Consider the following 25,032-nt stretch of genomic DNA (forward strand, 5'->3'; position numbering starts at 1 on the left):
GTGTTAATCACCACTGCCCACACACACAGCCGATCCTGACACCACTGGAGGAAGGCAGCCAAGGCAGGGACACACATATGTATGTGCAAGCATGACGCTCTGCAGAGCTCACTGCCAGCACATCAGTGACAATGGGGGGCTGCAGTGTCCCTCCCCAGGACCTGGTGCTGCTCCAGAGCCCACCCTACCAAGAGATGACCACCCTACAAAGCCCTGCACAGGTGGGGCTTGCCAAGGTACAGACAGCTTACCTTCCAGCTGCCCTCCTAAATGCAGGTCCTTGCCTCTGCTGTGCAGCCAAAGGACCCCTCTGCTCCCTGGGGCAGCCATCAGCCCCGCTCCCCAACCTGCAGACAGGGTGCAGGGGAGGGCAGGAGGCAAGGGGGGACCTGCCTGAGCATCCTGACCCCTAACCACACCACAATGCAAGTTTCTGCAGCACCCATTAGGCACCCAGCAGAGAAGAGCAGCATATTCTGCACAGCAGCTCCAGTTTATCAGCTAATTAAAAAATTAGGCTGTCTGCCAGAGACAGATGATAAATCTTTGCTATCACCCACACAAGGCAGGCACCTGGGTGAGCTCAGGGGTCTGGTGCTGCAGTGATGGCCTCAGGTTTTGATAGCAGCATGGCTCTGCTCACCTTGGTCCACACCCTGCAGCCACCTCCAGCAGCACGGGGAAGACTTGACAGGAGGTGGATGATTTTTGTTACAGGAAATTAATTTTTTCTGTGCATTCAAATGTCTCCTCATAATCCATCCAGGTCTGAGGGACTAATATTTAACAGTGCTCAATACCTTGGCTCTTAACCAGACTCCAAAGCAAAGACATTGCTGAGCATGCAACAGATTTCAGGAGGGAGCTCTAAGTGCTGCTTGCTATGTATTTAATATACGGTGCTGCTGGGAGAGGAGTGTGGAGACACTTTTTGGAGCTGGAGGAAGAGCAGCAGGAAACCTTAGATTCAGACAAAATAAGGCTTAATTGCAGGTTGCCATAAGCAGTGCGAATGGAAAGCTGTGAAGTAATGAGTAGGTGAGATGGAAAGGGAAACCAAAAAGAGATACAGGAAAGTAAATGCATTAAGGCAGATGACCTCATGTCCCAATTAACTGCACATGGTGGGGGAAAGGGCTGTGGTGCTGCAGGCAGATTTTGTCCTTGCTTCTTCTTGTTAAGCTCTTAACAAGCTACAGCAGAGTAGGCAGCAAGGCTGTGGGGGAGAGCAGCCCTGGTATCAATGCTGGGTGACCCCCAGCAGCTTCCACCCTTCGGAGACAGTGGAGGGGGGCTGGCTGGGGAGGGCAGCACCCACCCATGCACCGGGCACAGAGACCCCGCCACTCCACAGAGACAGGGAAACAGCCACATGTGCCTGCCCTGACAGATCTAGGACATCCAAAAATAATCGATGGTGGCACTGCAGCAAGGGGTGGCCAGTGGAAACGATGAGAGGAGACGCCACCTCCGGGGCTGCAGGTCTTGCTGGCCCCCAGTGGCGGTGGTGCCGTGGGGCAGGGGTCTCCACCGTGCCAAAGCTCCTGGGGGGCTACCAGGCACCTACTGAGCAGCACCCACATCCCCCTCATGGCAGCAGCCCTTCCCCACCGCTCCTCTGCAGCAGGGCTGGGGCCCAGGGCTCTCCTGCCAGGAGAAGCACGTCCTGCAGGCAGCTGGACAGGGTTAGCATCTCATTTTGGCAGGTGAGGACCCCCCTACAAGGCCACAGCCTGCAGTGTTTACTGGGGTGGGCTTATTTAGATGTCTGCTGTTGGCTGCTCCCAAAAAGCACCACAGAAACAACTCCCAAAACGCAACAGGCTCGCCCCAGCAAGGAACAATGGCTGGCACCACTCCGCGATAGCTCACAAATCCGTCACTCCAGCCTCTGCTCTTCTCCTCGCAGGATCTGACATTAGTGAGCACAGCCCAGAGATGGGCTGGGGAAGTAATCTGGCTGTTTTTCGCATGGCTGCGGCGTGAAGCAGGGAGGGAGGTTGTGAGAGCACACCAGAAACTATTAACACTCCCTCCATGCCTGTAAAGATGGAAACATTTTTGCCAGAAAATAAAACCTCCAGCTACTGCAGCATCCCGTGGGAACTGCAGCTTGGGAGCACGTGGCTCCAGGTTCATCTCCCATAACTCCAGCACAGACCCCGATTTTCTATGCCTCTTCACATCATCTTCACTTCAATAACACACGATGAGGCCTGGAGCATCTGGGACCCCGGCGCTCTCCCAGCCCCTGCACCGCTGCGTACCCCCAGTGTGGTGGGGCTCAGCGACAACGCCCAGCTAGCAGGAAAGGATCAGGAGTGACGCACTCTCAAAATGCTCATTTATCACAATGTAAGCCGCTGAATTTTGTGAGTAGCTGCAACATGAACCACAAATTGCCCTGCCGCTGACAGGAGGAAGAAGAGGAGGTGGTGCTCCCTCATCTCCCTCTGCCAGGCTCCACCTCACAGACTCTGATGCACGTTTCTTTGTTCATGGTGTGACACAGGATTAATGCACTGTAACTCACTGCACACCTGGCACCCCACGGGCAAACAGAGCCCCAGCCTGGCAGTCCTGCATTACGGATTTGAGCGCTGCAGCTGCAATGGCAAACCCTCATGCACACACACTTACAAATGTTTCCCCAAATGCAATAGATCACATTTTCAGGATGCTGCCTTACTGCTTTTACAGCAGTGCACTAGCAAAAAACAGCTACTTGTCAAGACGCTGTTCCAGCAAACAGACTGTTTTCCTGATACCTCTGCCATTCCCTGGCTCGCAGGTCTGCCCCTCTGCAGCCGGCGGCACGAGAGCTCAGGGAGCCCGGCCTCGGTGCAGGCAAGGCGTCCCGAGCAGGCAGGACAGGAAAGACACGGACCTGTTGGAGAGAGTCCAGAGGAGGCCACAGAATCGATCGGAGGGCTGGAACAGCTCTGCGGTGACCAGAGGCTGAGAGAGTTGGGGTTGTTCAGAGAAGAGAAGGCTCCATGGACATCTTACTGCAGCCTTTCCATACTTAAAATGGGCCTATAAGAAAGGTGGGGACAGACTTTTTAGCGGGACCTGTTGCAATAGGACAAGGGGTAATGGTTTAAACTAAAGGAGGGGAGATTCAGGCTCGACATGAGGAAGAAATTTTTTACCGTGAGGGTGTTGAAACACTGGCACAGGCTGCCCAGAGAGGTGGTGGATGCCCCATCCCTGGAGACATTCCAGGCCAGGCTGGATGGGGCTCTGAGCAACCTGATCTGCGTGAAGATGTCCCTGCTCATGGCATGGGGGTTGGACCAGATGAGCTTTGATCGGCCCTTCCAACCCAAACTGTTCTGTGATTCAGCACTTGCTCCAGCACGTCTCTTCCCAGGCCTCTGCCCTCCCTCCAGCCCCACTCGGTGGGAAAGGCGTAAGCTGATTATCACAGAGGCCACTGTCCGCGGGCAGGACTCCCAGAGCAGGCAGAGGCCGATATCAGTTTCATGAGAGACCCAGCCAGAGCCGGCAGCTGCAGCCTGCTGCAGGCAGCATCAAACCCCAAGCGGCCTGCGGCTTGGTCATTAACAGGCAGCTTGGACAAACATCACTATAATCTGGTTGACTTTTAATAATCAGTACAGCTGTTGATAATGAGCTGGATGAAACAACCTGTCCAGAGCCTGAGGCTAGGGAGACCCCTGGACCTCCCGTTTGATCCTGGTGTGTCACAGCCATTCAGTCCAGACACCCATTATGAAGCTGACAGCACAGGCTGGCAGACGCATCCCTGGCCACGGTGCTGCTTGTTCATCTTCAACAGCCAGCTGTGTGTCCCCCACCGCACACAGCCATGTCCCCTCAATGTGCTCTTGCACAGCTCACAGCCCGGGGAGGTCCCAAAGCAGAGGCCATGTCTGTCATACAGCAGCTGGCAGCAATCTCCTCTCCCATCAGGCAGCTCAGCCTCTACAGCATCCCATGGCAAGAAACTCCATGGATCACTGCACCTGTATGAATAACTGCTGCGCCCTCTCTTTCAAACCCAGCTCTCACCAACTTTGATGCACCCCAGATCTTGCATGGCTCATGGCTCCATGCACCACACCATAATCCCCTCAGCCAGCCCTCTCCTGGACCAGTGGGTCCCAGTCAGCCAGGTTCATCCCTATAGAAGCCACTGCTCTTCTCTGAACCCCTTCCAGGTTCTTCCCGATCAAGCACGTTGATATACCATACATTTCAGCAATACATAATGATCAGTCCTGCCCTGTTCTCCTTCCTCATATCTCCTCATCTCTGTTTAGTCATACAGAAACTCACCCACTTCTCCTGTTGCTGTTCAGTTCCCTTGCAGAGCCCCTGATGGACAACCTTATCAAATGTACCCGCAGACCAAGCTCCTGAGTTTTCAGTTAGCAAGTCCCCAGGTGTGTCTTCACGGTGGAGTACTGCCCAGATCCCACTTCTCTTATCCATCGCCTCTCACAAGCACTGCAACCAATGGTCTAACTAATTTAGTTGTATCTCACCCTACTGATTTCAACAGTGATAATCATATAAAGTATTTCCTCACCAAATATTTTCTCCCAAATATGGAGTCAAACACTCGCAACAGTTTTCACAGCTCTGCCCAAGCTGCTGGATGCTGACATTGCTCCCTCAGCCCACCGGCTGCTAAGGTCACACAGCTGCTAAACTAATTCTCCCTGAAAACTACCTGACTTGGGCCCAGAATTCCCTGGGGAGCCCACAGCCTCCCCTGGCCGTCCCTCGGCCACCCATCTCCTGCTCCCCTCGCCCATGGCAGCAGGAGTCTGTCCTTGATCTTGCCTGCCAGGCAGACCTGCCCAGAAGTCACTCCTTCACGTATCTGTAAGGAGGGTTATAAAAAGCTTGCTGGGTCCTCTGAAGTTACATGACTAAAATGGCAAGTAATTGGAGGGGGCAAAACCAGTCAGGAAGTGAGAGGCCACATCTGGACTGGCATACCTGAAAGAAAAGTAAAAAAGTCTGAGTTCGAGTCCTTGTCCTCCCTTCCCCTACTAGCTCTCCTCTGCAAGCCCCCAGACCATTTCACACTGGCACTGTCCTCATCCTGGCAGCTCTTCCTAAGCCTGAACCTTGCTCGTCCTCTCTCAGTGTAACTTTCCCATCACTTCTCCCTTGCAAAACCACTGCGATGCATTGAACCCTCCTCCAGCTCTGCCAGCCTGGCCACACTGCATTAAAACAGGATTTATGAGCCTCCAGCGCAGACAAGAGTTATGCAGTCTGCACTGCTGCACGCTGCATACCAAGTCCCCAGCTGGTTTAAATCAGATTGACTCCACTGATGTAAGACATTTAAGGCAAGAGAGTTCCATGATTTATACCAGCTAAGAAGTTGTTCTATTACAGTCTGGCAGCTGCAGGTTTTAGATCTGAAGTTTTTTGGGCAAGGACCCCAAGCAGCAGTGAAAGACAGGGCAGCTGAGTAGCAAGATCCATTTATTCTCAGTGTAACATGCACACAGTCAGCATGTGTTCCACAAGCCTTAAAAAAAAACCCGAACCACAACAAACATCCCTTGTGTTAAAGTCAGTGCCTCACAACCCCAAGGCTCCAAACAAATCACTAAGGCAAGATACTGTGTACAGGCCTCCCTTCAAAAAACTACAAATTTGGGAAACTGAAGCCAGGCAACTTTAATGCAAAGGTCGCTATGTATTGAGAAAAACCTATAGACTGATTAACACAAATACAAACAAACACAAAAGAGAGCTTAATATTCAGCCCAGGGCCTTAATTTCTCCTGGAAGGTCCTCAAGTTTCCAATCAAATCTGGCTTCCTCCAAAAAATTGTGTGAACACTGTGGAGGCAGCTGTGCCGGCAAAGGTGCAAAAAAAGGCACAAAAGGCAGGTAAAATGGCACAGAAACGCATCAGAAAAACACTAATGCTGCCTGGAAAGGAAGGTTTAGTAATTTCTCCTTCACCTTAGCAAAGGGGCCCACCGACACCAGTAGTGGCTGGTTTGAGAGCCAGGAGAGCGGCAGCAGCCTGGGGCCATTCCCACAGCTCCCGCCAGCCTGCGAGTGGGCAGCAGAGCTGCTGCCTTCCCCCTGCCTGTCCCACGCTTGTCCCGCTGCCTGCCCTGCTGCCTGCCCCCTGCCTGCCCTGCTGCCTGCCCCCTGCCAGCCCCCTGCTTGTCCCACTGCCTGCCCCGCTGCCTGCCCCCTGCTTGTCCCACTGCCAGCCCCCTGCTTGTCCCGCTGCCTGTCCCCTGCCTGCCCTGCTGCCTGCCCCCTGCTTGTCCCGCTGCCTGTCCCCTGCCTGCCCTGCTGCCTGTCCCCTGCCTGCCCTGCTGCCTGCCCCCTGCTTGTCCTGCTGCCTGTCCCCTGCTTGTCCCGCTGCCTGTCCCCCGCTTGTCCCGCTGCCTGCCCCCTGCTTGTCCCGCTGCCTGTCCCCTGCCTGCCCTGCTGCCTGCCCCCTGCTTGTCCCGCTGCCTGCCCCCTGCCTGCCCTGCTGCCTGCCCTGCTGCCTGCCCCCTGCCTGCCCCCTGCTTGTCCCGCTGCCTGTCCCCTGCCTGCCCTGCTGCCTGCCCCCTGCCTGCCCTGCTGCCTGCCCTGCTGCCTGCTCCCTGCTTGTTCCGCTGCCTGTCCCACTGCCTGCCCTGCTGCCTGCCCCCTGCTTGTCCCGCTGCCTGCCCTGCTGCCTGTCCCGCTGCCTGCCCCCTGCTTGTCCTATGCTTGTCCTGCTGCCTGTCCCCTGCTTGTCCTGCTGCCTGCTCCCTGCTTGTCCTGCTGCCTGCTCCCTGCTTGTCCCGCTGCCTGCCCGGCCAGTGCTGGCTGCACATCGGGAAGCAGGGACGGAGCCGGGGAGCCCTGCCAGCCCCATAAATCACCAGGCATCCAGCGCCGTAAATCTGACCTCCCTTGCAAAGGAAATATAAATCAGCTTTACTAGCAGCTTCTGCAAAAAAACCTAAGCTCGTGAAACTGTAAAAATGCCTCTTTAAACATCCTGTGCCCCGAACAGACCATTGAAAGCCCCATAAGGCTGAGGGACAGCAAACAAGCTTTCCATGAGATGAGACAACTGTTGGGTTAACGAACTGAGAAAAGACATTGCGGACTGAGCAGCTTCTTGCAGGCAGTACAACATGGGTATCTTCAACACACGGCAAAGACAGAGTAGGGAATGGGGATGAGTGAATTAACCGGCATTAATACCGTCATTTGTATTCAGCATACTTCAAAGCTCTCGCAATGCAGACATCACCAGACTAAAAAAAAAAATAAGACTCAAGTCTAATGGAGAGTAAAGTAATGATTCGCTGGAGACCAGAGTAATGATCGGTGGGGGTCGGATGGGACCTTCGGGGCCACCTCATCCCGCAGCCCCAGGGGGACAAAGCTGGTCACCTCCCTGCCTGCTCTTCTTTAATGCCTGCCCACACAAATTAAACACCACTGCCCCGTCACTTAATGAGCCAGCATGGGATGGCTGTGCCCTGCAGACAGGGCCATGTCCAGAGGAAGCTTCACAGACCAGAGCAGAAGCCAAGCTGGGAGAGAGCTCAGCAGGGACACAGGGGAGTTGCACCCGCTCATGTCCCAGCAAGAGCGAGACTGCACCTGAGATCCATGGTACGAAGTCTGCAGGAGACAGTATGACAGTATGGCACAGGCTCCAGATGCCGAGGAAGCTGCCAGTGCTGGTGGTGTGAACAACGGGAACGGCTATTTCAGCAACCACCGCGTGCGACCCACAAGCAGCTTCGAGAGGCTGGTCACCTCCTCCCACTGTGGCACAGGGAGGGCACGGCTGGCCCAAGACAGGACACTGTCATCACCGGTGTGACAGGCCAGAAGTGCAGCCACAGGGGGAGCCCAGGGACCAGCACCGGGAAGGGACAGGCAGGGCTGGGGGAGCTCTGGGGAAGGGGTTCAGAGCCCAGGGATGTAACACCCTCCTCGTGTGACCGGTCCAAGGCTGGAGAGCACACCAGTGCCAGGAGAAGCACCCGTGTGCAGCCAGGGAAGGAAAACATGGCACCAACAGACCCAAGCCCTCTTTGCCAGCTGCCTTGTTTTCCTGCAGATTTATTGTTGTTCCCACACTCAATAACAGCACAGTGAAGGCACAATAAGGCAACTTTAGTGATCAGTGGCTGCTAATAAGCAAGGCTTTCCAAGAGCTCACTGAAGCCAAGAGGAAAGGCTCAACAAGCTCTTTCTGCTGACGCTTGCTAGGGCACAGCCAGGCAGCTGCACCACGAACACGTGGCTCCTCTTTCTGCTGACACCCACGGGGAATGTGGCTGTAAACACGCACAGGGTGAGCACACTCGCTGCTCTCTCACCTCTCCTATCATCTCAGGGTGCAAGGACAGGGCCAGGTGCTGTGTGGCAGGGACACAGCCACTCATACCACCAGACCTGGTTGGGGGCAACCTTGCACCAAAAGGTCTGTCACTCTGCAGGAAGGAGCAGAACCCCAGAAGCCCACCTCAAAAGTTCGTTAGCTTTCTTTGCATTTCAAATAGCACCAGATAACATCTCTGTGCAGAAGAACAAGAGAGCCTGTGTTGGCAGAGGCAGCTGCTGCAGCAGCTCAGTGAGGGCTTACCCTTGGGCATGATGCGATGCATGGCCACCGACAAGAAGAAGATCGAGTCACTGTAGTAGGTCCCCGATCCAGCGCTGAAGTGTTTCTGCATGGCTTCAACAATTGGAAACAGCTTTTCCGTCAGCTCATTCACATCATGCACTATTACCTAGGAGAGACGCCAGAAACACCGCTCAGTCACTGCCTCTGGGGATGGGCCCAGCACCGGCTCCCTTTGCTCAGCCAGCAAAGGGTGTGGGGCGAGGCGGGGGTTGTTAAAGCACAGATACTGCTGGTTGGTACCACAGCTGCACAAAGTGACCCAGCTGCCCCAGACCCTGTGTGTCCGCCTGTCACCAGAGCCAGCCAAACATGGCAGGGAAAGGAGGGAAGGATTTTTACAGCCATTTCATAACTGTGAGATGGGCAGAGACTCGAATCTGCACACACAATCAAGCGTATTCAATGTTTTGTGGGTTTTTTTCTGGCCTGTTCCCACTGCCTAATGCAACCAAGTATCTGGTCTGCCATATGGAGTCCATCAGAAGAGGTGAGTGCTCACTCCAGGCTCTGGCATCCTGCCGTTTTGAGGCAAGCCAGACCACGTCACTTACCCTGAGGACCAAGCCTTGCTCCCTGCCACAGAGACAGGCTGTGACAGGGCCAGGGATGCAGCCCGGATTTCCTGAACCCCAGCCCGGCAGGGAGACAAGCTCTGCAGCACGTCCTGCCAGCGCCCGAGGGGGAAGGGAGGATGGGCCGCAGCACGCTGCTGAAAATCCAGACACCAGCAGTTACAGCAGAGCCGAGCATCTTCTCTAGATGGAGCTCAGCCCGCTGGTGCTGGAGCTTTGCTCGTGCCAGCAATGACCTGCACGGCTCAGCCCCGCAGGAGCCCACACACCAGCACCCGCCCCGTCACGCCTGCGCAGTCCTGGCTGTGGGCCAGAAGTAGGAGCAATTGCAAACGTATCTTGTCAGCTACTGAAATTTTACATGCTTATCGCTAATTTTAGTCAAAGGCTGATGAACAGGAACCTGCAAGCAGCCTAATGCTTGTTATACACCCAGAAGGATGCAGGTCACTGAATCATGTGTGATAACCAGAGGGATTTTCAGGGTAATTAAGAGAGATGAGGGACACGACCCCGGAGCGGATGGGGGAAGCACAGGAACTTCAGTGTGGAGACTTGAGGTCGCGCTGTCTTTCTCAGGCCAGGGGAAGCAGGAAGAGCCCGGCAGGAACCAAAGGCCAGCGAGGAATCAACTTTGCAGCAGTACTTGAATTTTAGAAAGAGCAGCCTAGTTTGAGGGATACCAAGACACTTTCCCAAGCTGGCCCATCCTCAGGAGGGAACTCAACCCCACGGTCTCTGGAGGTCCCTTCCAAACTACTCAACAGTTCTATGGTTTCACTCCTTTTCCCCACCGAAACTTCATGTGGTTAAGAAGACCTGTGGTATACAATTAAACAAGCAGTATTTGCTTTTTTTAACATCAAACCAAATCAACTGCTTCAGAGGAAAAGGCAGCTCGGGAGCACGAGCTGGTGCAAGGTCCATCTTCTCTATGGGATGCACAAGGAGCTGCTCTGACTCTGAGCAAGGCTGGCATGGAGACAGAGGCAGCAAACAGGCTGGAGCTTCTTCCCACACTTTCTTGCAGAAAACATTACCAAGATCAAAGCACCCTTGTGTGGGAGGTGGGGAGCTGCTTGTGGGACCCGCAGTACACTGGACAAGGCAAGATGACATGCCCATCCTGACCCCGGCAGCCGAGCCCACAGTGAGGTACCACTGAAGGACAGTCACAGCGGAGTCCCCACAGGGCCCTCCTTGGGATAACAGCCCGAACACCACCCTCGCCATCAGCCGGGTGCTGTGAGATCCCTCACGCAGGCTCCATGGCCAGCATGTCCCTCGTTGGGGACAGCGTCCTGCTGCTGGGCTTGGGGCCAAGCGCCTGCAGTGGGACGGCAGGAAAAACACAGAACAACATGTACCAGGAAAGTGCATTGGGAGAGCTCAGCAGCAGCCACACCTGGCTTTGGATAGCACAGAGTATTCCCCCAGACACCGCAGGGGAGGAAACACCATTACCAGCAACATTATGGCAGCATCTCACCCCAGCCCTGCTGAGCTGCATGATGGCTTCACCATCACAGTTGGCACTGGCCATGCTGAGGGAACAGGCAGCTGACTGGCAGCACCAAGCGCCGCTGCCCGCAGTGATCCCAGGTAGCCAGACACAGTAGGACACCGATCCCCAGCACAGAGGCACCGACTCCTGTGCACGGAGCCGAGCAGCATCAGCACCGCGGTGCTCGATGTGCTGCTCCCAGCCCAGCTCAGCAGGGGCAGCTTCAGGGTCCAGCCAGACTGGAGAAGTGTGGAAGAGAAATACAGCACCTGTAACCACCCTTCTGCATCCAGCAAAGGCAGCCTGAGGTCTGCACAGCACATAGGAAACAGCTGAGCAGGGAGAAAAAAAAGCCAAACCCATTTCAATCACCTCTAAAACGAGGAGAGTGCCAAGCACCAGTGGACAAAAATCATGGGAAAAATACTCCTGAAACTCCAGACACCGCATCATCTGCCTTTCCTCCTCTGCCAAAGAAAACAGGAAAACGGTGTCTTTTGCCCACCCTTCGGTTAGGCACTTCTGCAAAGCAAACTCCTGAGCAGCTGAATCTTCCTTCTGCAGCCACAGACCAACTCGTCTCTCCAGGGCTGCGAGGACTTCTCCTCTCCCAACTGCTGACTTTAGCACAGCCTGTTGATCTGATGCTAATTTTGTACTTTGTTATTTATTTGTGTAGCAGCTTTCAGTAAATCCCCATAGCTAAATCTGACCAGGTTTGCTGAGGACACTAAGAAAAGTTCTATGGGTTTCCTGTGCAAGCAGAGTTTTATAAACACGTCACATACCAAGAAAAGACCCTTTCAATTGATTCACTAGAATAAACAACCCACATTTTGCTTCTCTTTAACTTTCCCTCCTTCTCGTGCCAGATATCTTTGGAGCTGTCTTGCAAGCGCGGGGTCATGGCAGCTCAGTCACATTCACCCCAGCACATCTCCGCACAGCGCCGGACCTGTGGAGGAGTCGGTGTTTGGCAGCACACTCCACAGGGCCGATCTAAACAGGCAACCAGGAAGAGCAGCAAGCAGAGTGTGCAGTTCGTTTCATTCTCTGAGGGGAACGACACAAATAGGTGATATGAATCAGCACAAGGAGTCAGACAGTGCAGCCCAGAGCTGCAGGAAATAGGGCGAGTCAGGCTCTTTATAAGTGTCATATCGGCTGCTGAGACACGCCCGGGCTCGCTCCCAGGGAAGCAGGAGAGGCTGCAGAGATCCCCCTGCAGCCCACAGGACGTGGTGCCTGCAACTGCGAGCAGAAAAGCCCTGAGCTCAAAGGACAAGGCTGGGGTGGGCCAGGTCCTGGCTGTGTGTCGGGTGCGGCGAGTCCTTCCTGCAGCCCCAGCACCGCCGCTGCCAGCGCTGCGCAGCAGCTTCCCCGCCCCGCTGCTCCCCACCCGCGCAGGCTGCACAGCGCGGAGCGCCAGCTCCATCTGCCGCTCGCCCTCGACACGCTGCGCTCACAGCTCCACAGCTGGGCCACATCTGCACAGGCACTGCGGGACCGTGACGCCACATCCTGACCGCCCTGCAACTGGGACAGCCCAGGGCTGCCCTGCCCAGCAGGGGCGGCTCTGTGCCTCAGCTGCTCCCACACACCCCACTGTGGTCCCTCCTAAACCCCCCCAGCTCCTGCCCTGGCAGGCTGCAGCTGGCTGCTTCAGTCTCCAGGACATTTTGAAAGCTCCTGAATTTGATTAAGGAGAAGCGAGAATTGGCCCATGACCTTCCCCAAGGGCTGGGATTGAGGTTTGATTCCTGGGCTTCACCGTAATAGAGGACCCAGCTAATCCCAGCTCTGCTAGGACGGGAAGGCAATGACAGCTCCAAAAGCAAAGCCCAAATCACATCCTCGTGAAGTAAAAGTTATATTCAAGATTGTAACATTACATTACATTCAAAGTCTGAGCGGTTTATCAAGCCTCACCTATGGGTCTGCTCGGACAAAACAGCGTTAAGCAGACAAGTGTTCTGCGGACACCAAAAGAAACCAGAAGAGGTCGCAGGATGGAGATAGATTACTGCTGGAGCTAAGGACCAGGTTGGGGATCAACCCTGTTCAGCATTTAGCTGCACAAAAGGTCCAAGCTGTGGTGACAATTCCTGCCACTAAAGAAGAATGAGGTAGACTACAGCAAGAATAAAAAGGCACTGTCACCTGCTAGTGCACCAGAAATTGTCACAGTGTTAAGGGCAAGGCTGTATGCTTCCTGTATGCTTCTGAAGTGTGGAACAGCATCTGCTCTCTAGGAACTCTCTAGCTCAGAACAGGTCAGTGAACAGATCTGAAGTGTAGTGCCAACCACAGGCTGGCTAATGCAACACCAGGCTCTGCCAGGGCAGAGGGAAGAAGCTGTTCCACAGAGCAGATCCCAGTGAGATCTCACCTGAGTCCTCTAGACCATCCAACAGAGATCAGTTTTGGTGCAAGACCTACTCACCAAGACATGAGCCAGGCTTTACTGTGAGTCCACAAGCACAGATGGGGGCCTGTCCAGCAACAGACCCATCACTACATGCCCCCACCTCCCACTCCTACCACATTTAACTCACAAGCTTGTGTCCTCCTGGTGAAGCACGGCTGCCCACAGAGGAGTTTGGTTTCTGCGAAGAGCAGATAGTGGTAAGGCAGCCACAGGCACACAGGGGTGTCTGCAAGGGATCTGCACACCATGGTGGCCCAGGGGTCCCCACTCCATGGGACACGATATCGCAAACCTGAGTCAGCTGTTGCACTGCACCATCACGGGGCACTGCCAGTGCACCTCACCACAGCAGGGAGGAATCCCCCCCAAGGCGCCACGCACACCCCTCCAGAGAGCTGAGCGCTGCCAGCACGGTGCACGTCACTCACCAGTATTCGTGACCCAACTGAGCACCAGCACCAGTAAAGAGCTTTTTAAGAAAACGGAGAGGTGGGATTATTTAGCAACAAGTGGTTCTTATGAACGATGTTAAGGTTACATCTCTAGTTACACCTCAGCAGAGTTCAGTTAATATTAAATATCTGAAAGATGAGAAATGAAAGGTTACAGCAGAAGTAGAGGTTGCTTCCAAGCAACACTGTGCAGCAGCACCTCGGGACAGGAAAATCAAGTTACCTGGCATCTCTGAACTTCATAATCTTCCAGTTTTCAGAGCTGTTGAATGTGAAGGAAAGCCTGACTTCGCATAGACTGCACTGACGACATTTTTGGGAGGCAGAACTGTTTCTCTGCCAGGCAGCAGGATGAATGTTTGCACGTGCAAGCTCCCCAACCTTTGCAGGCTCTCCATTCTTCTTCAAGAGCCGCTGGCAGTAGGGTGATACACCTGGTCCTTGCACTGAGACGCTGAACCAGGGCTAACCACAGGGTCTGTACGAGAGGAGCAGCGCTGCTCAGAGCAACTGCTCTTCTTAAGCAGAGTGGTTCACCAGGTCTTCCCGGGCCACTCAGAGACGTGGGTTCGATAACCACCGATCTGCACCAGGACATCCCTATCATGCAGGAAAAGCGAGCACAGGGGCTCAGCTCACACAGAGCGAGCCCTTCTAAAGATTCAAGACACCGGGGAGAGACGCAGCCTCCTCCAATGCCGATGTGAAGCAACCCCCCCTCTGGACGCCGCCGGAGCAAGGGCTGGCAGCAAAGAAAGTTTGTTTCCACCAGAACTCTGCTCCCTTTATCGTGCTGGGAGATGAACATCACCCGGAGAGCCCCGCGCTCCTCTGCAGCCGCGGAGGATGCTCTGCCGGGGCAGCACCCAGCCCGAGCAGCGCAGCCCCCGTGCGGCGCGGCCCCGCGCCCCCGCCCGCCCCCGCCCGCACCTGGTGAGGGAAGGCGGCGCCGCGCAGCGCGTCCCGCAGCAGGCCCAGGCCGATGTCCCTGCTGGCGCCCTCAGTGACGAGGTGGAGGTGCAGCGCGTCCCCGCCGGCCAGCCGGCCGTGCCGCAGCATGGAGCGCAGGGCCGCCTGCCCCTTGGCGCGCAGCGCCGGGCTCCGCTCCGCCTTGGTGAACATCATGAGGAGGTGCAGGTCGCGGCCCCCCGCCGCCGCCTCGCCGCGCTGGGGGTGGCGGTGTGCCGGGGCGGGCGGCGTGGCGCGGAGGCGGCGGGTGGCGCTGGAGAAGGTCTCCCCGCCGCCGCACAGGTAGTAGAAGGCGCACACGGCCAGCGCCGCGGCCAGCGCCAGCGCGCACGGCTGGGAGCGCGCCCAGCCCCGGCCCAGCGCCGCCGCCATGACCGGGCGGGCCCAGCGCCGCCGCCCGCCCCCGGCCCGCCCAGACAGAGCCGCTCGGCGCGTACAAAGGTTTAATCCATACAGTATTTACAGTCCTTACAGCATGTACAGGCCGCGGGCTACAAAGGTATATAACGCGTTTCTCTCATTTACAATGACAAACTACAGAAAACGACATTCAAGTTTCGAGTACAAAGGGAACTGGGGGGGGCGTGTACAGTCTGTACAGTTACACCTCGAGAGTTACAGAATGCAGGTATTTTACTACTGGAATGCTTAAAAATCACCAAATACAGACAGACACAGTGATAAAGAAAAAAATAAAGTTCGTTATTTCAGACAGTAGCTCCTCTGCTTGAGGAAATGATGATTTCTCAGCAATTTCTATCAAAACATGGAAAATCTGGGATCCTAACAGAAAAGTGAGTAGGATGTTTTTCCTCCTCTATCATCTCCTTCCATGGGAAGAGAAACAAGAAAACACCATATGCAAAAAGATAAAGCAAGCGTATGAAACAGGATATTCCGAAGTGGTACGTTCATCCTTTTCCCCAGTATTGCCATTGTGGAGTTTGTATCTCTTTTAAAAATGGGCTTTTGTGCGAGACAATCAGCTGCACAACCAAGTGGCATAAACTCTAATTTCAGAAAAAGTGTCTATCTGCACACAGGCAGAGATGCTATCTTGCAAAACTTCCTCTCAAAATACTTTCAGTGTGTTAAATAACCAGCTCAGTCCTTTTGACAGTGTAAAAATACGACATCCTTGCACTTGCATATTATTTGTAGTTTTATCAAATGAGCCTTTTATATTCACTGTGTCATTGGAGATTCTCATGATAAAAGAGTTAACATGCGCACTTGAACACCGATGGCTGCAGAGAGGCACCAAAGTCCTGGAAACATCACAGCCAACCCCACCCTATTCTAGTTCTCACCTTTCTTCTTTAGTGCTACAAAGTTGTAGCCCTATTGAGAACTCTAAGAATTTGGATAATGTGTGAACTGATGTCACACTACGAAACAGGAGAAAATTCCTCTGACATGGGGATTTGCTGACAGCAGCAGAAGGTCTGGTTGCATTTTCTGAAACTATTTCAGCTCAGTATATAAACAGGTAAAATATAAAAGCCCATAGAGCAAAAAATACAGTATTAACACAGGATGCTTTCATGCACTAACATTAGGAGCTATCAAAGGTACAATCTAAAGCTTCTGAAAGAAACGCAAAGATTGACACTGATTTCAGGGACTTCTGGGATTAGGTCCTAATTGATAAGGAGGCCAAAGGCCAAAATGTACTAATGAACAACTGAAATATGCGTTCAGTGCAGTATGTGCGGCTTGTGAAAGCAAATAAAAACTTCTGCTGTCTACTGCCTACACGCAAATTTACAGGAACAAATTCCACCATGTCTAATATAATTCAGTGGCATGATGCAGTATGATAATTCAAGAATTTAAGTTTATATGCACTATACTGGCATTAACATAAAATATGAAAACTTATGAAAAACTAAAACAATACAGATCTTAAGGAGACACCACAGACACCATTCTAATCAACATGCAATGTAAAAAAATTACACTTCTGAAATCAAGATGCATTAGAATATATATTGAGCTGCTCGACATCTGTCTTTCCAAGAGACTTTTGGAACATGATCTAACTCTGGCTAGGAACAATATTATAAAAATCTTTAAATGGGCTATCTAGTAAATTACTAAAAATCCACGTGAAAAGTGATTTTTAACTGTGTCAGGAATCGACTGCCTTGTACCCCACTGATTCAGACCTATCATGTTTCATACCTACAGAGAAACATGGACAGGAACTGAAGCTGTCCAGTATCTGGTACAGGGAACAAGATGTTAACCCACAATGGAACCTTCTCGTCCACTATTCTAGTTATACTCACATTCATACTGAAATAAAAATAGAAGTTTACTGACATTACTGAGCAGAAGATTATTGCTCAGTGTCAGAACTCGATAGGGAAATCCAGATCTTCAGAGTACTTGAGATAATCCTGCTCTGTAAGAATCCTGCGAGCTACAGAGGCCCTGGAGCACCGAGCCTGCTGGTCTGGGAGGACTAAGCCCTCAATAGATTTCATGCAACTTAATGGCATTTTCATTTTTGCTGCTGAGCAACATCCTAACATATGTATTGCACCTGACTTGAAAAAAAAGCTTTAACTGAGTGCCACTTATACAGGACATCCTAGCGTACCTAAAAGGACTAAGGAAAAAGGCTGCAGGGTCAGAAGTGACTGACCTACTCCCTGAACCATGAGAATTCCAGAGCTCCAGAAAAGAGCAATACAGCCCGTGGATCGGGTACATTACTAGTCCTCCAGCACAAACACACTGATGCTGCTTCCCAGACAGGTGAGAGCTGGAAATGCAGCAAATGGCTCCGCAGAGCTACAGTGAAGAAATTTCTTGTTTATAGGAAGGCATCCTGCAAAATTTATCATGGAGATTTGCTTTGGCTCGGAAGGAAAATACCAGCGGAGATTTGAAATAAGTGTATCAGATATTTTTCCAGCAGCAAGGACTGAGATAGCAATTATGCCATTAAGCTTTAGGTAGCTTTACATTGCAGCCAGTCACACTATATACTGCCTCTCATGGAGGCTGCAGAAGACAAATCTTTAGAAAAACCTATGTCTAAAGTGTATGCTATATATATGGCCATATCTTATATTGTCCCATCTGTACACTGGGAATTTTACTTATTAAGATCTACTAAAACATCCACTGCTGTTAGATACTGCAGATTAGGAAGTACATTATCATTTCATAGACAGCTATTTACAGGTGGTATTCCTAAGTGTCTTACTGTTCAGACTAAGCACACTCTTTAAATGGACAGAATCTGCTTTTCTAGCATAATTAGACCACACACAAAGCAAGAACTGTTTTGTAAGATTCTTCTGCTTGGCAAAAGAATCTATTGGACACTTCAGAAATGCTATTAGCTTTGCAGCAATAATCATCCAGATTGGATGCATTATTATAAATTTTATGCAAAACAATAAATATTTTAAATTTAACATGCCAGAAAGTTTAATTTACCATAGTTTACAGAAATTCTTCACCCAATTTTGCTTGTCTTACCCAGCTTGGCAAAAAGCCAATTCATTTCCTAAATACATTTATATAGCAGGCCAGCATAATACCATGGCTATTACGATTGTTAAAAAACTCACTACACTGATACTACATTACCAAAAAATTCTGTGTAAGTTGTCCATAGGGCAGACAAACAGAGCATGAAGACTTGCATCTGCTGGTTTGGGGTTTCAGATGATCACTATATGGGTATTAAACAACCCGGCACATAAGCACGTACTGACAGTCACCGTTTATACAAGCACATGGGTAGCGCAGAGCTCACGACTGAATATAGCAAACTGTGTTGCTGCCTTCAGAATGCAGCCGGAGACTCTGCTCATCCATTATGTTGCAAAAATGTGCAGTGAAAGTCCTGAGTTTTCTTGTGCACACCTTAGTTTAGACAACATGTATACATACGTGTCTTTGCAGATTATATAAAGAACATCGATTGCCCTAAATTTAGCGTGGCTGCACTACATATCAGATTTCATATATCCAGCTTAGGGCTAATAGTGAGAACAACAGAAAGAAAAGGTAACAAACAGCCTTCATATGACTGTTCTACACAAACTCCATCGGCTCAATTTTTACTTTCATGTCTCAAATTCCAAGTTTTGATGTCAAAATACTACAAACAAACCCCACATCACGTCCAGAAGTATTAAGTTTATTTTTCATGAAAGGTTCCACGTGCTCATTTAAAAGAATACTTGCTGCACAGAAAGTTTAACTTAAGAGAAGGAAAATAGACTGCTCTTAGAAGTTTGGTCCTCCAGGATATATACCTATTGTGACTGACCCGCAGTCACCAGCATAAAGGCCAGCCTGGTGTTAAAGCTTCCACTGTGAAAGAGCTTGCAAAAGAGTAGGAGTTACCATGTCTTGTTATTAACAACCTACCTCTAATGAGAGTCAGCACAGGAACAAGAGAATCTGTTCAGTTATAGACTCACAAACAGAAGGACAACTCAGTAAGTCATTACCTGATTTCCCTTCCAAACAGTCCCAGAAAATGCAACCCAGACCTTCTCGTCAGAGGCACATTCCTCATGGCAACAGGGAGAGAGGTGACAGTCTGATCATCCTGCCACCCAGAGTCTGCAATGCACACAGCTATGCCCTGCTAACTTCGTGTACAAACTGCAGACAACTTCGTACTTGCTAACAGGTACTACTTTTATACTGAGCTAACAGGTATTCCTTTTCTTTTTAAAGATTTTCTTTAGCTGCTGAGGTATATGTACTGTATAACATAAACCGACTCATACATTTCCCCAGCTACCACAATCTAAAGCTACATTGAAGTGGTCATTTTATCCAAACTATCTAACAAAATGCATATAATTCATTCTGTTAAAGTAAAAAAAGACTTGCACTATAAGGATCAGGTTCTTCTTCTTGACACTTAAGACTTCTGGGAATCTGACTGCTGGAAACGGTTTAGCTTCTCTGGATTATTTGATGCCATTTGAGAAAAGTCACGAAAAATGTCCTGATAAATTTCATCTCCTGGGTAGAAAAGAAAAGGGAAACAGTTTTAATCATTTGTGACAGTTAACATCACCCACCATTGCACGAATGTCCTACTGTGCTACCAGTTACTGCACAACACTTGTTCACATATAAATATTGCTTATAGATGGAATGATGCTGATGTGAATTCTTTGGGACTGTTTACTTGCATGCACATTCTGTAGAAGCAAATTAAACAAAGCCAAACTATACCTGAAATAGTACCTCACAGGCAGCCACGCAGAGGAAAGTTCAGAGTTAGAAAGGAAAAATGAAAGCATTTTAAAGCAATGTAAAAAGAAAAATGTTTATTAGCCATTAAAGAATAAAATCCTTGTTTTTGCAAGGAAGTGCTAACCAAGATTCTCTTCAGAAAAGTAGAATTATGGCATAAATAAAGATTTACTTGGAAACAGAGGTCAGAAGTCTTACAGCCAGACAGAACTCTCCATGAGAGAAACAATCAGCAAGCAAGAGTATAAAAAACCCAATCCTAAGTAGAGAAATTATTGTTCATAAACCCTTTTGTTCTATTACTTTAGCAAATATAAAATTTTACATGCATTACTGAACATTTATTACATCTTTTAGTTTTATCTATAAGAGTGATGATACTTTCCTTAAACATCTTTCATTTGGTTATTTTTATCTTTACCCTTTGTGCTTCAACACAACCTAACTACTGGCACATATTCCAAAGTGAGGGATGGCAGCAGTTCCCAGCAGGCCCGTCTCCCTCCCCCTCCCTGTCTACACAGGAAAACACATCCCGTGGTGATTTCTTTTTGAGTCCTTGCCAAGTTATTCTTCTGCCACTTTAAAATGGTCATTTTCACATTCTTTCATCTGCTGCAGCATTTTGGGCCTTGAGTTCAGGTTTCACTTTAAAACATTAATCATACCCTATTGCCTTCAAATGGAATTAAACGCATAAAACATTTGGTCTGCTCAGGAACTATGCAGCCATCCAAATTTTACTGCCTTCCCATACAGGATACAAGATCCCAGCACTACTTGCCGGTAGCTTGATTGGTAGCATGACAAAGAAATCAACCCCAAAATCTCTTTCATCGTGTATACTGAACACAAAGACCTTTTTTTCCAGTCTGGTTGGGGAAGTATTATTCCACCACTTTTTTTTTTCCCAAAGGGCAGTTTTAAAAGGATTTTTTGTGTGTTATAAAAGTTGGCACTACAGTGGAAAGTTACACTGTGTTGTTATTCTACCTTTTGATGCACATCTCCAACATTATAACAGAAGTATTATTCTTTCGGAGATGAGACTGCATTCATTTGAAAACACTTTTAGAAATGACAACTGACCTTCCAGAATTAGTTAACATGCATGGCATGTGGGTTTATATAAAAATGTAATGACATGATTCTTCCAAAACTCTAAAAGATAAATACATTCAATACTGCTCTACTGGTAAAAGTTCTAGTGAAATTCCCTTTTGGTTTTCAGATTTAGTTTCAAGTCTGTTCTAGAGATGAAGCAGGCACAGGACACTTCATTGTAACAGTTTCTGCTAACTGCTTGCACCAGGAGAAAAGCACAGAATGAAGAGAGTTGTAACATTCATCACAAGAACAGCTATGAGGAGCAAATTGGAATCAAGCTTGTATGATAAAAGCCATTACGCTTTTAATAGAGAAGTGAGTTCCACTGGTGAACTAGTACTGTAGTTCAAGTTGCCACATTTGGTTCTTTCAAATGAACTTGAATGAAAAAACAAAAGCTAGTTTTGCAGGATACATTGTGGCTCTTCTTTTTGGCTCTATTACATAACAAAAATACTATATACAAAAATAGACTAAAATAAAGTGCCCCTTTAGTTTGTATGCTGCGTTAAAATATTTAATCCTGTAAACCTTATAATTATTTCAAAATCCTACTTGAAAACTGAATTATTGAAACTCCCGTTCCAAACAATGTTTTCCCTAAAGTGCAGATTTTATGTACAAAAATACTATAACACTGCTTTACCATTTAACACCAGAGTAACTCAAAAGGCACACATCATACATTCAAGAAAAGATAGGAAGAAAAAGTAGCAATACTAATATCAAATAGTTAGCAGACCTACTGTAGCACCAGAAGATGAGCACTCAAGTATTATACAAGAAACAGTACAATGGTGCATATGGCTTCTACCACCAGAAATGAACTTTCTGTGGAACAAGCTGGTTTCAGCCCATTCCCCCTCTAGCAATATTTTGGAAGACCAACTGTACCTTGGCAAAGCAATATATACATTCTCTCAGTAGCTCAAACCAGCCAGGTATATTTAAATTTGAAACGTTGGCGCCATTAGCTACAGTAGTAATTGTTCATCAACCACATTACTAAAGCAGAGAAATATGCAGTTGGTTTCACTCTGATGACAGCAAACTCATACATCGATATTTACCCTCACATAGCTCCCAGTAAACTTACAATTGCCTTGAAAATCCTTATTTTCTTCTAGAATCTGAATTTTGGAAAAGAGGAGCTCTAAATTCCGTGTGCTGCCCTTATTTTAAGGTGTCTAAGCTGTGAAGGAGACCTGGCTCTGTTCTCAGCAGGTCGGGGTACCGCACCGCGCAGCAGCAGAGACACGTTTTGTGCCTGCACATCCACACAACCCTCCCAGCAGGCTGGCAGCCACTAACACTATAAATACTCAGATATTTACTTCAGCTTTTAAAAGAGACTTCAGCAAGTAAAGAAGGGAGGAGAGCAGAGCTGTGCTGCCCACAGGTACGGATGATCTCCCTGCTGGGACACTGTGCTACAGAGCCTGTGGCCTGAATTTCAAAAGTGACTCTAATGATACCTCCCCAATTTTGGGCAAGCTCTGTCCCTTCTGGCAGCTCCACTTCCCATTGTCAATCTCACCTGTTTACAAGGATTGGATACTATCTGTAAAATATTTGGATCAGATTCTATCAGCTGCAGTCTCTGGATTCTACCGTAATAAAAACAGATAAAAAGGTCAAGCTATTTTCTATTAACAACTTAGCCAGCTTTTTACTTCATCTCCTAATTGAAGAATGTCTAAAAAATACTTTAAACAAGATGTCAGGGAAAACAGTCTCCCCTGTCTTCAGTTTAAACACATTCATAATTTCATGTAAACAGTGCCTGTATTTGTTATGAATGAAACATTTTACTAAACATAATGTTTAGTAACTGACAGAGGCTTTTTTATCAATGAAAAGATGTTTCTATAGTTTATATAAGAATTTTGGATTTGTGACAGGTCAGTTAAATGATCTAAAATATTCATTTATGATTGATCACAGAGCTGCTGAATCAAAATACCTAGCTCCCTTAAAACAAAGCATTTTACTATTTGAAACCGGTAGTTATTTTTACCTCTTACAATAGAAACAAGGAGACTCAAAACTACTTCAGTATTTGTTACCTTCAGCCCATCAGTGAAGTAGTGTGCGTTGTATCAGAAAACTGCTTTACATTCAGTATGGCCAAACTGGCAATAGACTTTTTGCACATATGTAGCCTGCTGCACTTTGAGTGGGGAATTCTTCCTCATTTAAGCTCGTAATCAGGTATATACTTCTAAGTTATCTGTTGCTTTGCCAAAGGAAGCATTTGAATGTCTGAGTGTCCACAGTACTTTTACTGTTTTAATCTGAATTTCCTAGAAGATTTGTTTAAAAATGAATTTGAAAAACATCTATTCTTAAGGAGAAATGAATGAAATAAATAAATTTGGTCTATTTAATAGAGTTCATCTGGGGTATTGACATGAGACTCAATGTCACCCCTTGAGTATATTCCAGCCCCAATCTGGTAAAAGACATAAGCACATACAATCCTTACAACTTAGTGCAAAATACATGAGGGTTTTATAGGAGTGAGCCAAGAGTACTCAGTTCTCAACCTTAAAAATAAGGTTTGCCTTTCGCTACTGCCAGGTAGGGCAATGTGTTTTTAGCTGTCTAACTTGACAATCAAGTGTGCCTTCATTATTGATATCTGCACAGGAGTAAATTAGGTCCCTGTGGAAGCATACCATAATAGAAGAAATGGCTTGCATAAATATCACATCAGAACATAGTCTAAATTGGGACCGAGTGCCTGAGGATAAAGTTGTACATATTCATGAAATATAATTTGTTACTTTCCTGTACCAGGTGGCTCAAATGTCTGTCAATCTGTTTTTTAATCAAATGGTAAGATACTATGCATACAAAAATACATATTTCAGCATGACTGTTTTGTTTCTTATTTTTATCTTAACAAATAAAAATATTTAAAAATAAGATTTGAGGAAATAATAATTTCCTATCTCTGTCTGGACTTCTTTTGAAATATTCAATGTACATTTTTACATTGGTTTGCAAGCATTGTTTTCTTAAAAAAAGGACCATGCCACAGGAAGGAGAATGGTATCCTGTAATAAGATGAACTCCTCAACTGTATCTGATCAACTTGGGTCAGAAGGTTGCTATTAAATAACACCAGGTAAACCCTAACATTACATGAATTTCAAGAGAACACCAATAGGAGAAAACTGTGGACAACTACCAGCAAAATGGGTTGGTAATGGCTGTACTACCACACACTACTATAATAACGTACTTTAAACACTCTCCTTTTAGGCCCCCTAAATACTCTGATGAAGTCACACCAGTGAATTTCAATGAAGCTTTAACACGTCAGTAGTTCATAAAAAATGTTATTATACGGAGCTATCCTAAATTTCCCACAGATCCTAAGAATCTAGTTGTAAACTGATAAATTCCTGAATACACTTTTTATACTGCATTTCAGTATGGTTATTAGTGGAGTATTGACCTGGCTGTCCATAGAGTCCTTCTGATTCACGCATTTCTTCGTTCATCCGCGCTAAACGCAACCTATGATTTAGGAAACAAAAAGACTAATGTCATATGTAAAGCACTAAAAAAATACGGCAATTCAAGACCTACAATGCACCCCAGAACCACACCACCAGTGAGACCATCTATGGATAGCGCACACTTCGATTTTCCTTTTGCTCTCACTGTTTTCTGTAAAGTAATTTTGACATTTCTTATATTTTTAACTTGAAACAGAATAGGGGAAAAAAAAAAAATCTAGTTACCTAGTTAAAAACAGAACACACAACTTACAATGTTACAATATCTGCATTTGCAGCTTCTACTGCTATACTCAAAGGATCTTTCCCATCTTCATCAGTGGCATGCTGGTTTGCTCCTCGTTTTAGGAATAAACATACTTGTCTGTTCAGAAAAAGCATTTAAAAATTATTTTCAGAACAATAAAAGAAAGAGGCAAATAAATTCAAGCTGGATGCAATATATTTGGCTTAAATTGCCAAAACTCTTGCACGTACTAGAAGAGTGCTACTCATCTAGAACAACTAAGATGTTAACGTAGTAGTAAGCAAAACATTTAACTATTTAATCCACATTAGAAAGATTGCTTAAGCTAAACCACAGCAGTGCAGAAAGGA

The 25,032-nt window shown here is 48.3% G+C and overlaps 2 protein-coding genes across 5 annotated transcripts in view; both read right to left on the reverse strand.

Annotated features, from left to right (window-relative positions):
• XXYLT1 (xyloside xylosyltransferase 1) overlaps positions 1-14,932 on the reverse strand; it is a 33,804-nt gene extending 18,872 nt beyond the window's left edge. Inside the window, exons 1-2 of one of the 3 annotated variants that reach the window (XM_065073923.1) lie at positions 14,522-14,932; positions 8,594-8,741 (exon numbers count right to left, since the gene is read on the reverse strand). In XM_065073923.1, the coding sequence (XP_064929995.1) occupies positions 8,594-8,741; positions 14,522-14,932 (559 nt within the window). Of the gene's footprint in view, positions 1-8,593; positions 8,742-9,186; positions 9,480-13,814; positions 14,467-14,521 lie in introns of those variants that run through there. The other 2 variants (XM_065073924.1, XM_065073925.1) reach the window with 2 other exon arrangements.
• A 57-nt stretch (positions 14,933-14,989) lies between these two features.
• Positions 14,990-25,032, reverse strand: part of ACAP2 (ArfGAP with coiled-coil, ankyrin repeat and PH domains 2) — a 64,543-nt gene continuing 54,500 nt past the window's right edge. For both annotated transcript variants that reach the window (XM_065073920.1, XM_065073919.1), the window contains 3 exons: positions 24,689-24,799; positions 24,372-24,433; positions 14,990-19,564 (listed from right to left, as the gene is read on the reverse strand). In XM_065073920.1, coding sequence (XP_064929992.1) covers positions 19,461-19,564; positions 24,372-24,433; positions 24,689-24,799 — 277 coding nt within the window. In that variant the 3' untranslated portion in view covers positions 14,990-19,460. The remainder of the gene's footprint in view (positions 19,565-24,371; positions 24,434-24,688; positions 24,800-25,032) is intronic.

The sequence above is a fragment of the Columba livia genome, chromosome 9, assembly GCF_036013475.1.
Source record: "Columba livia isolate bColLiv1 breed racing homer chromosome 9, bColLiv1.pat.W.v2, whole genome shotgun sequence".
NCBI classification, from domain to species: domain Eukaryota; kingdom Metazoa; phylum Chordata; class Aves; order Columbiformes; family Columbidae; genus Columba; species Columba livia.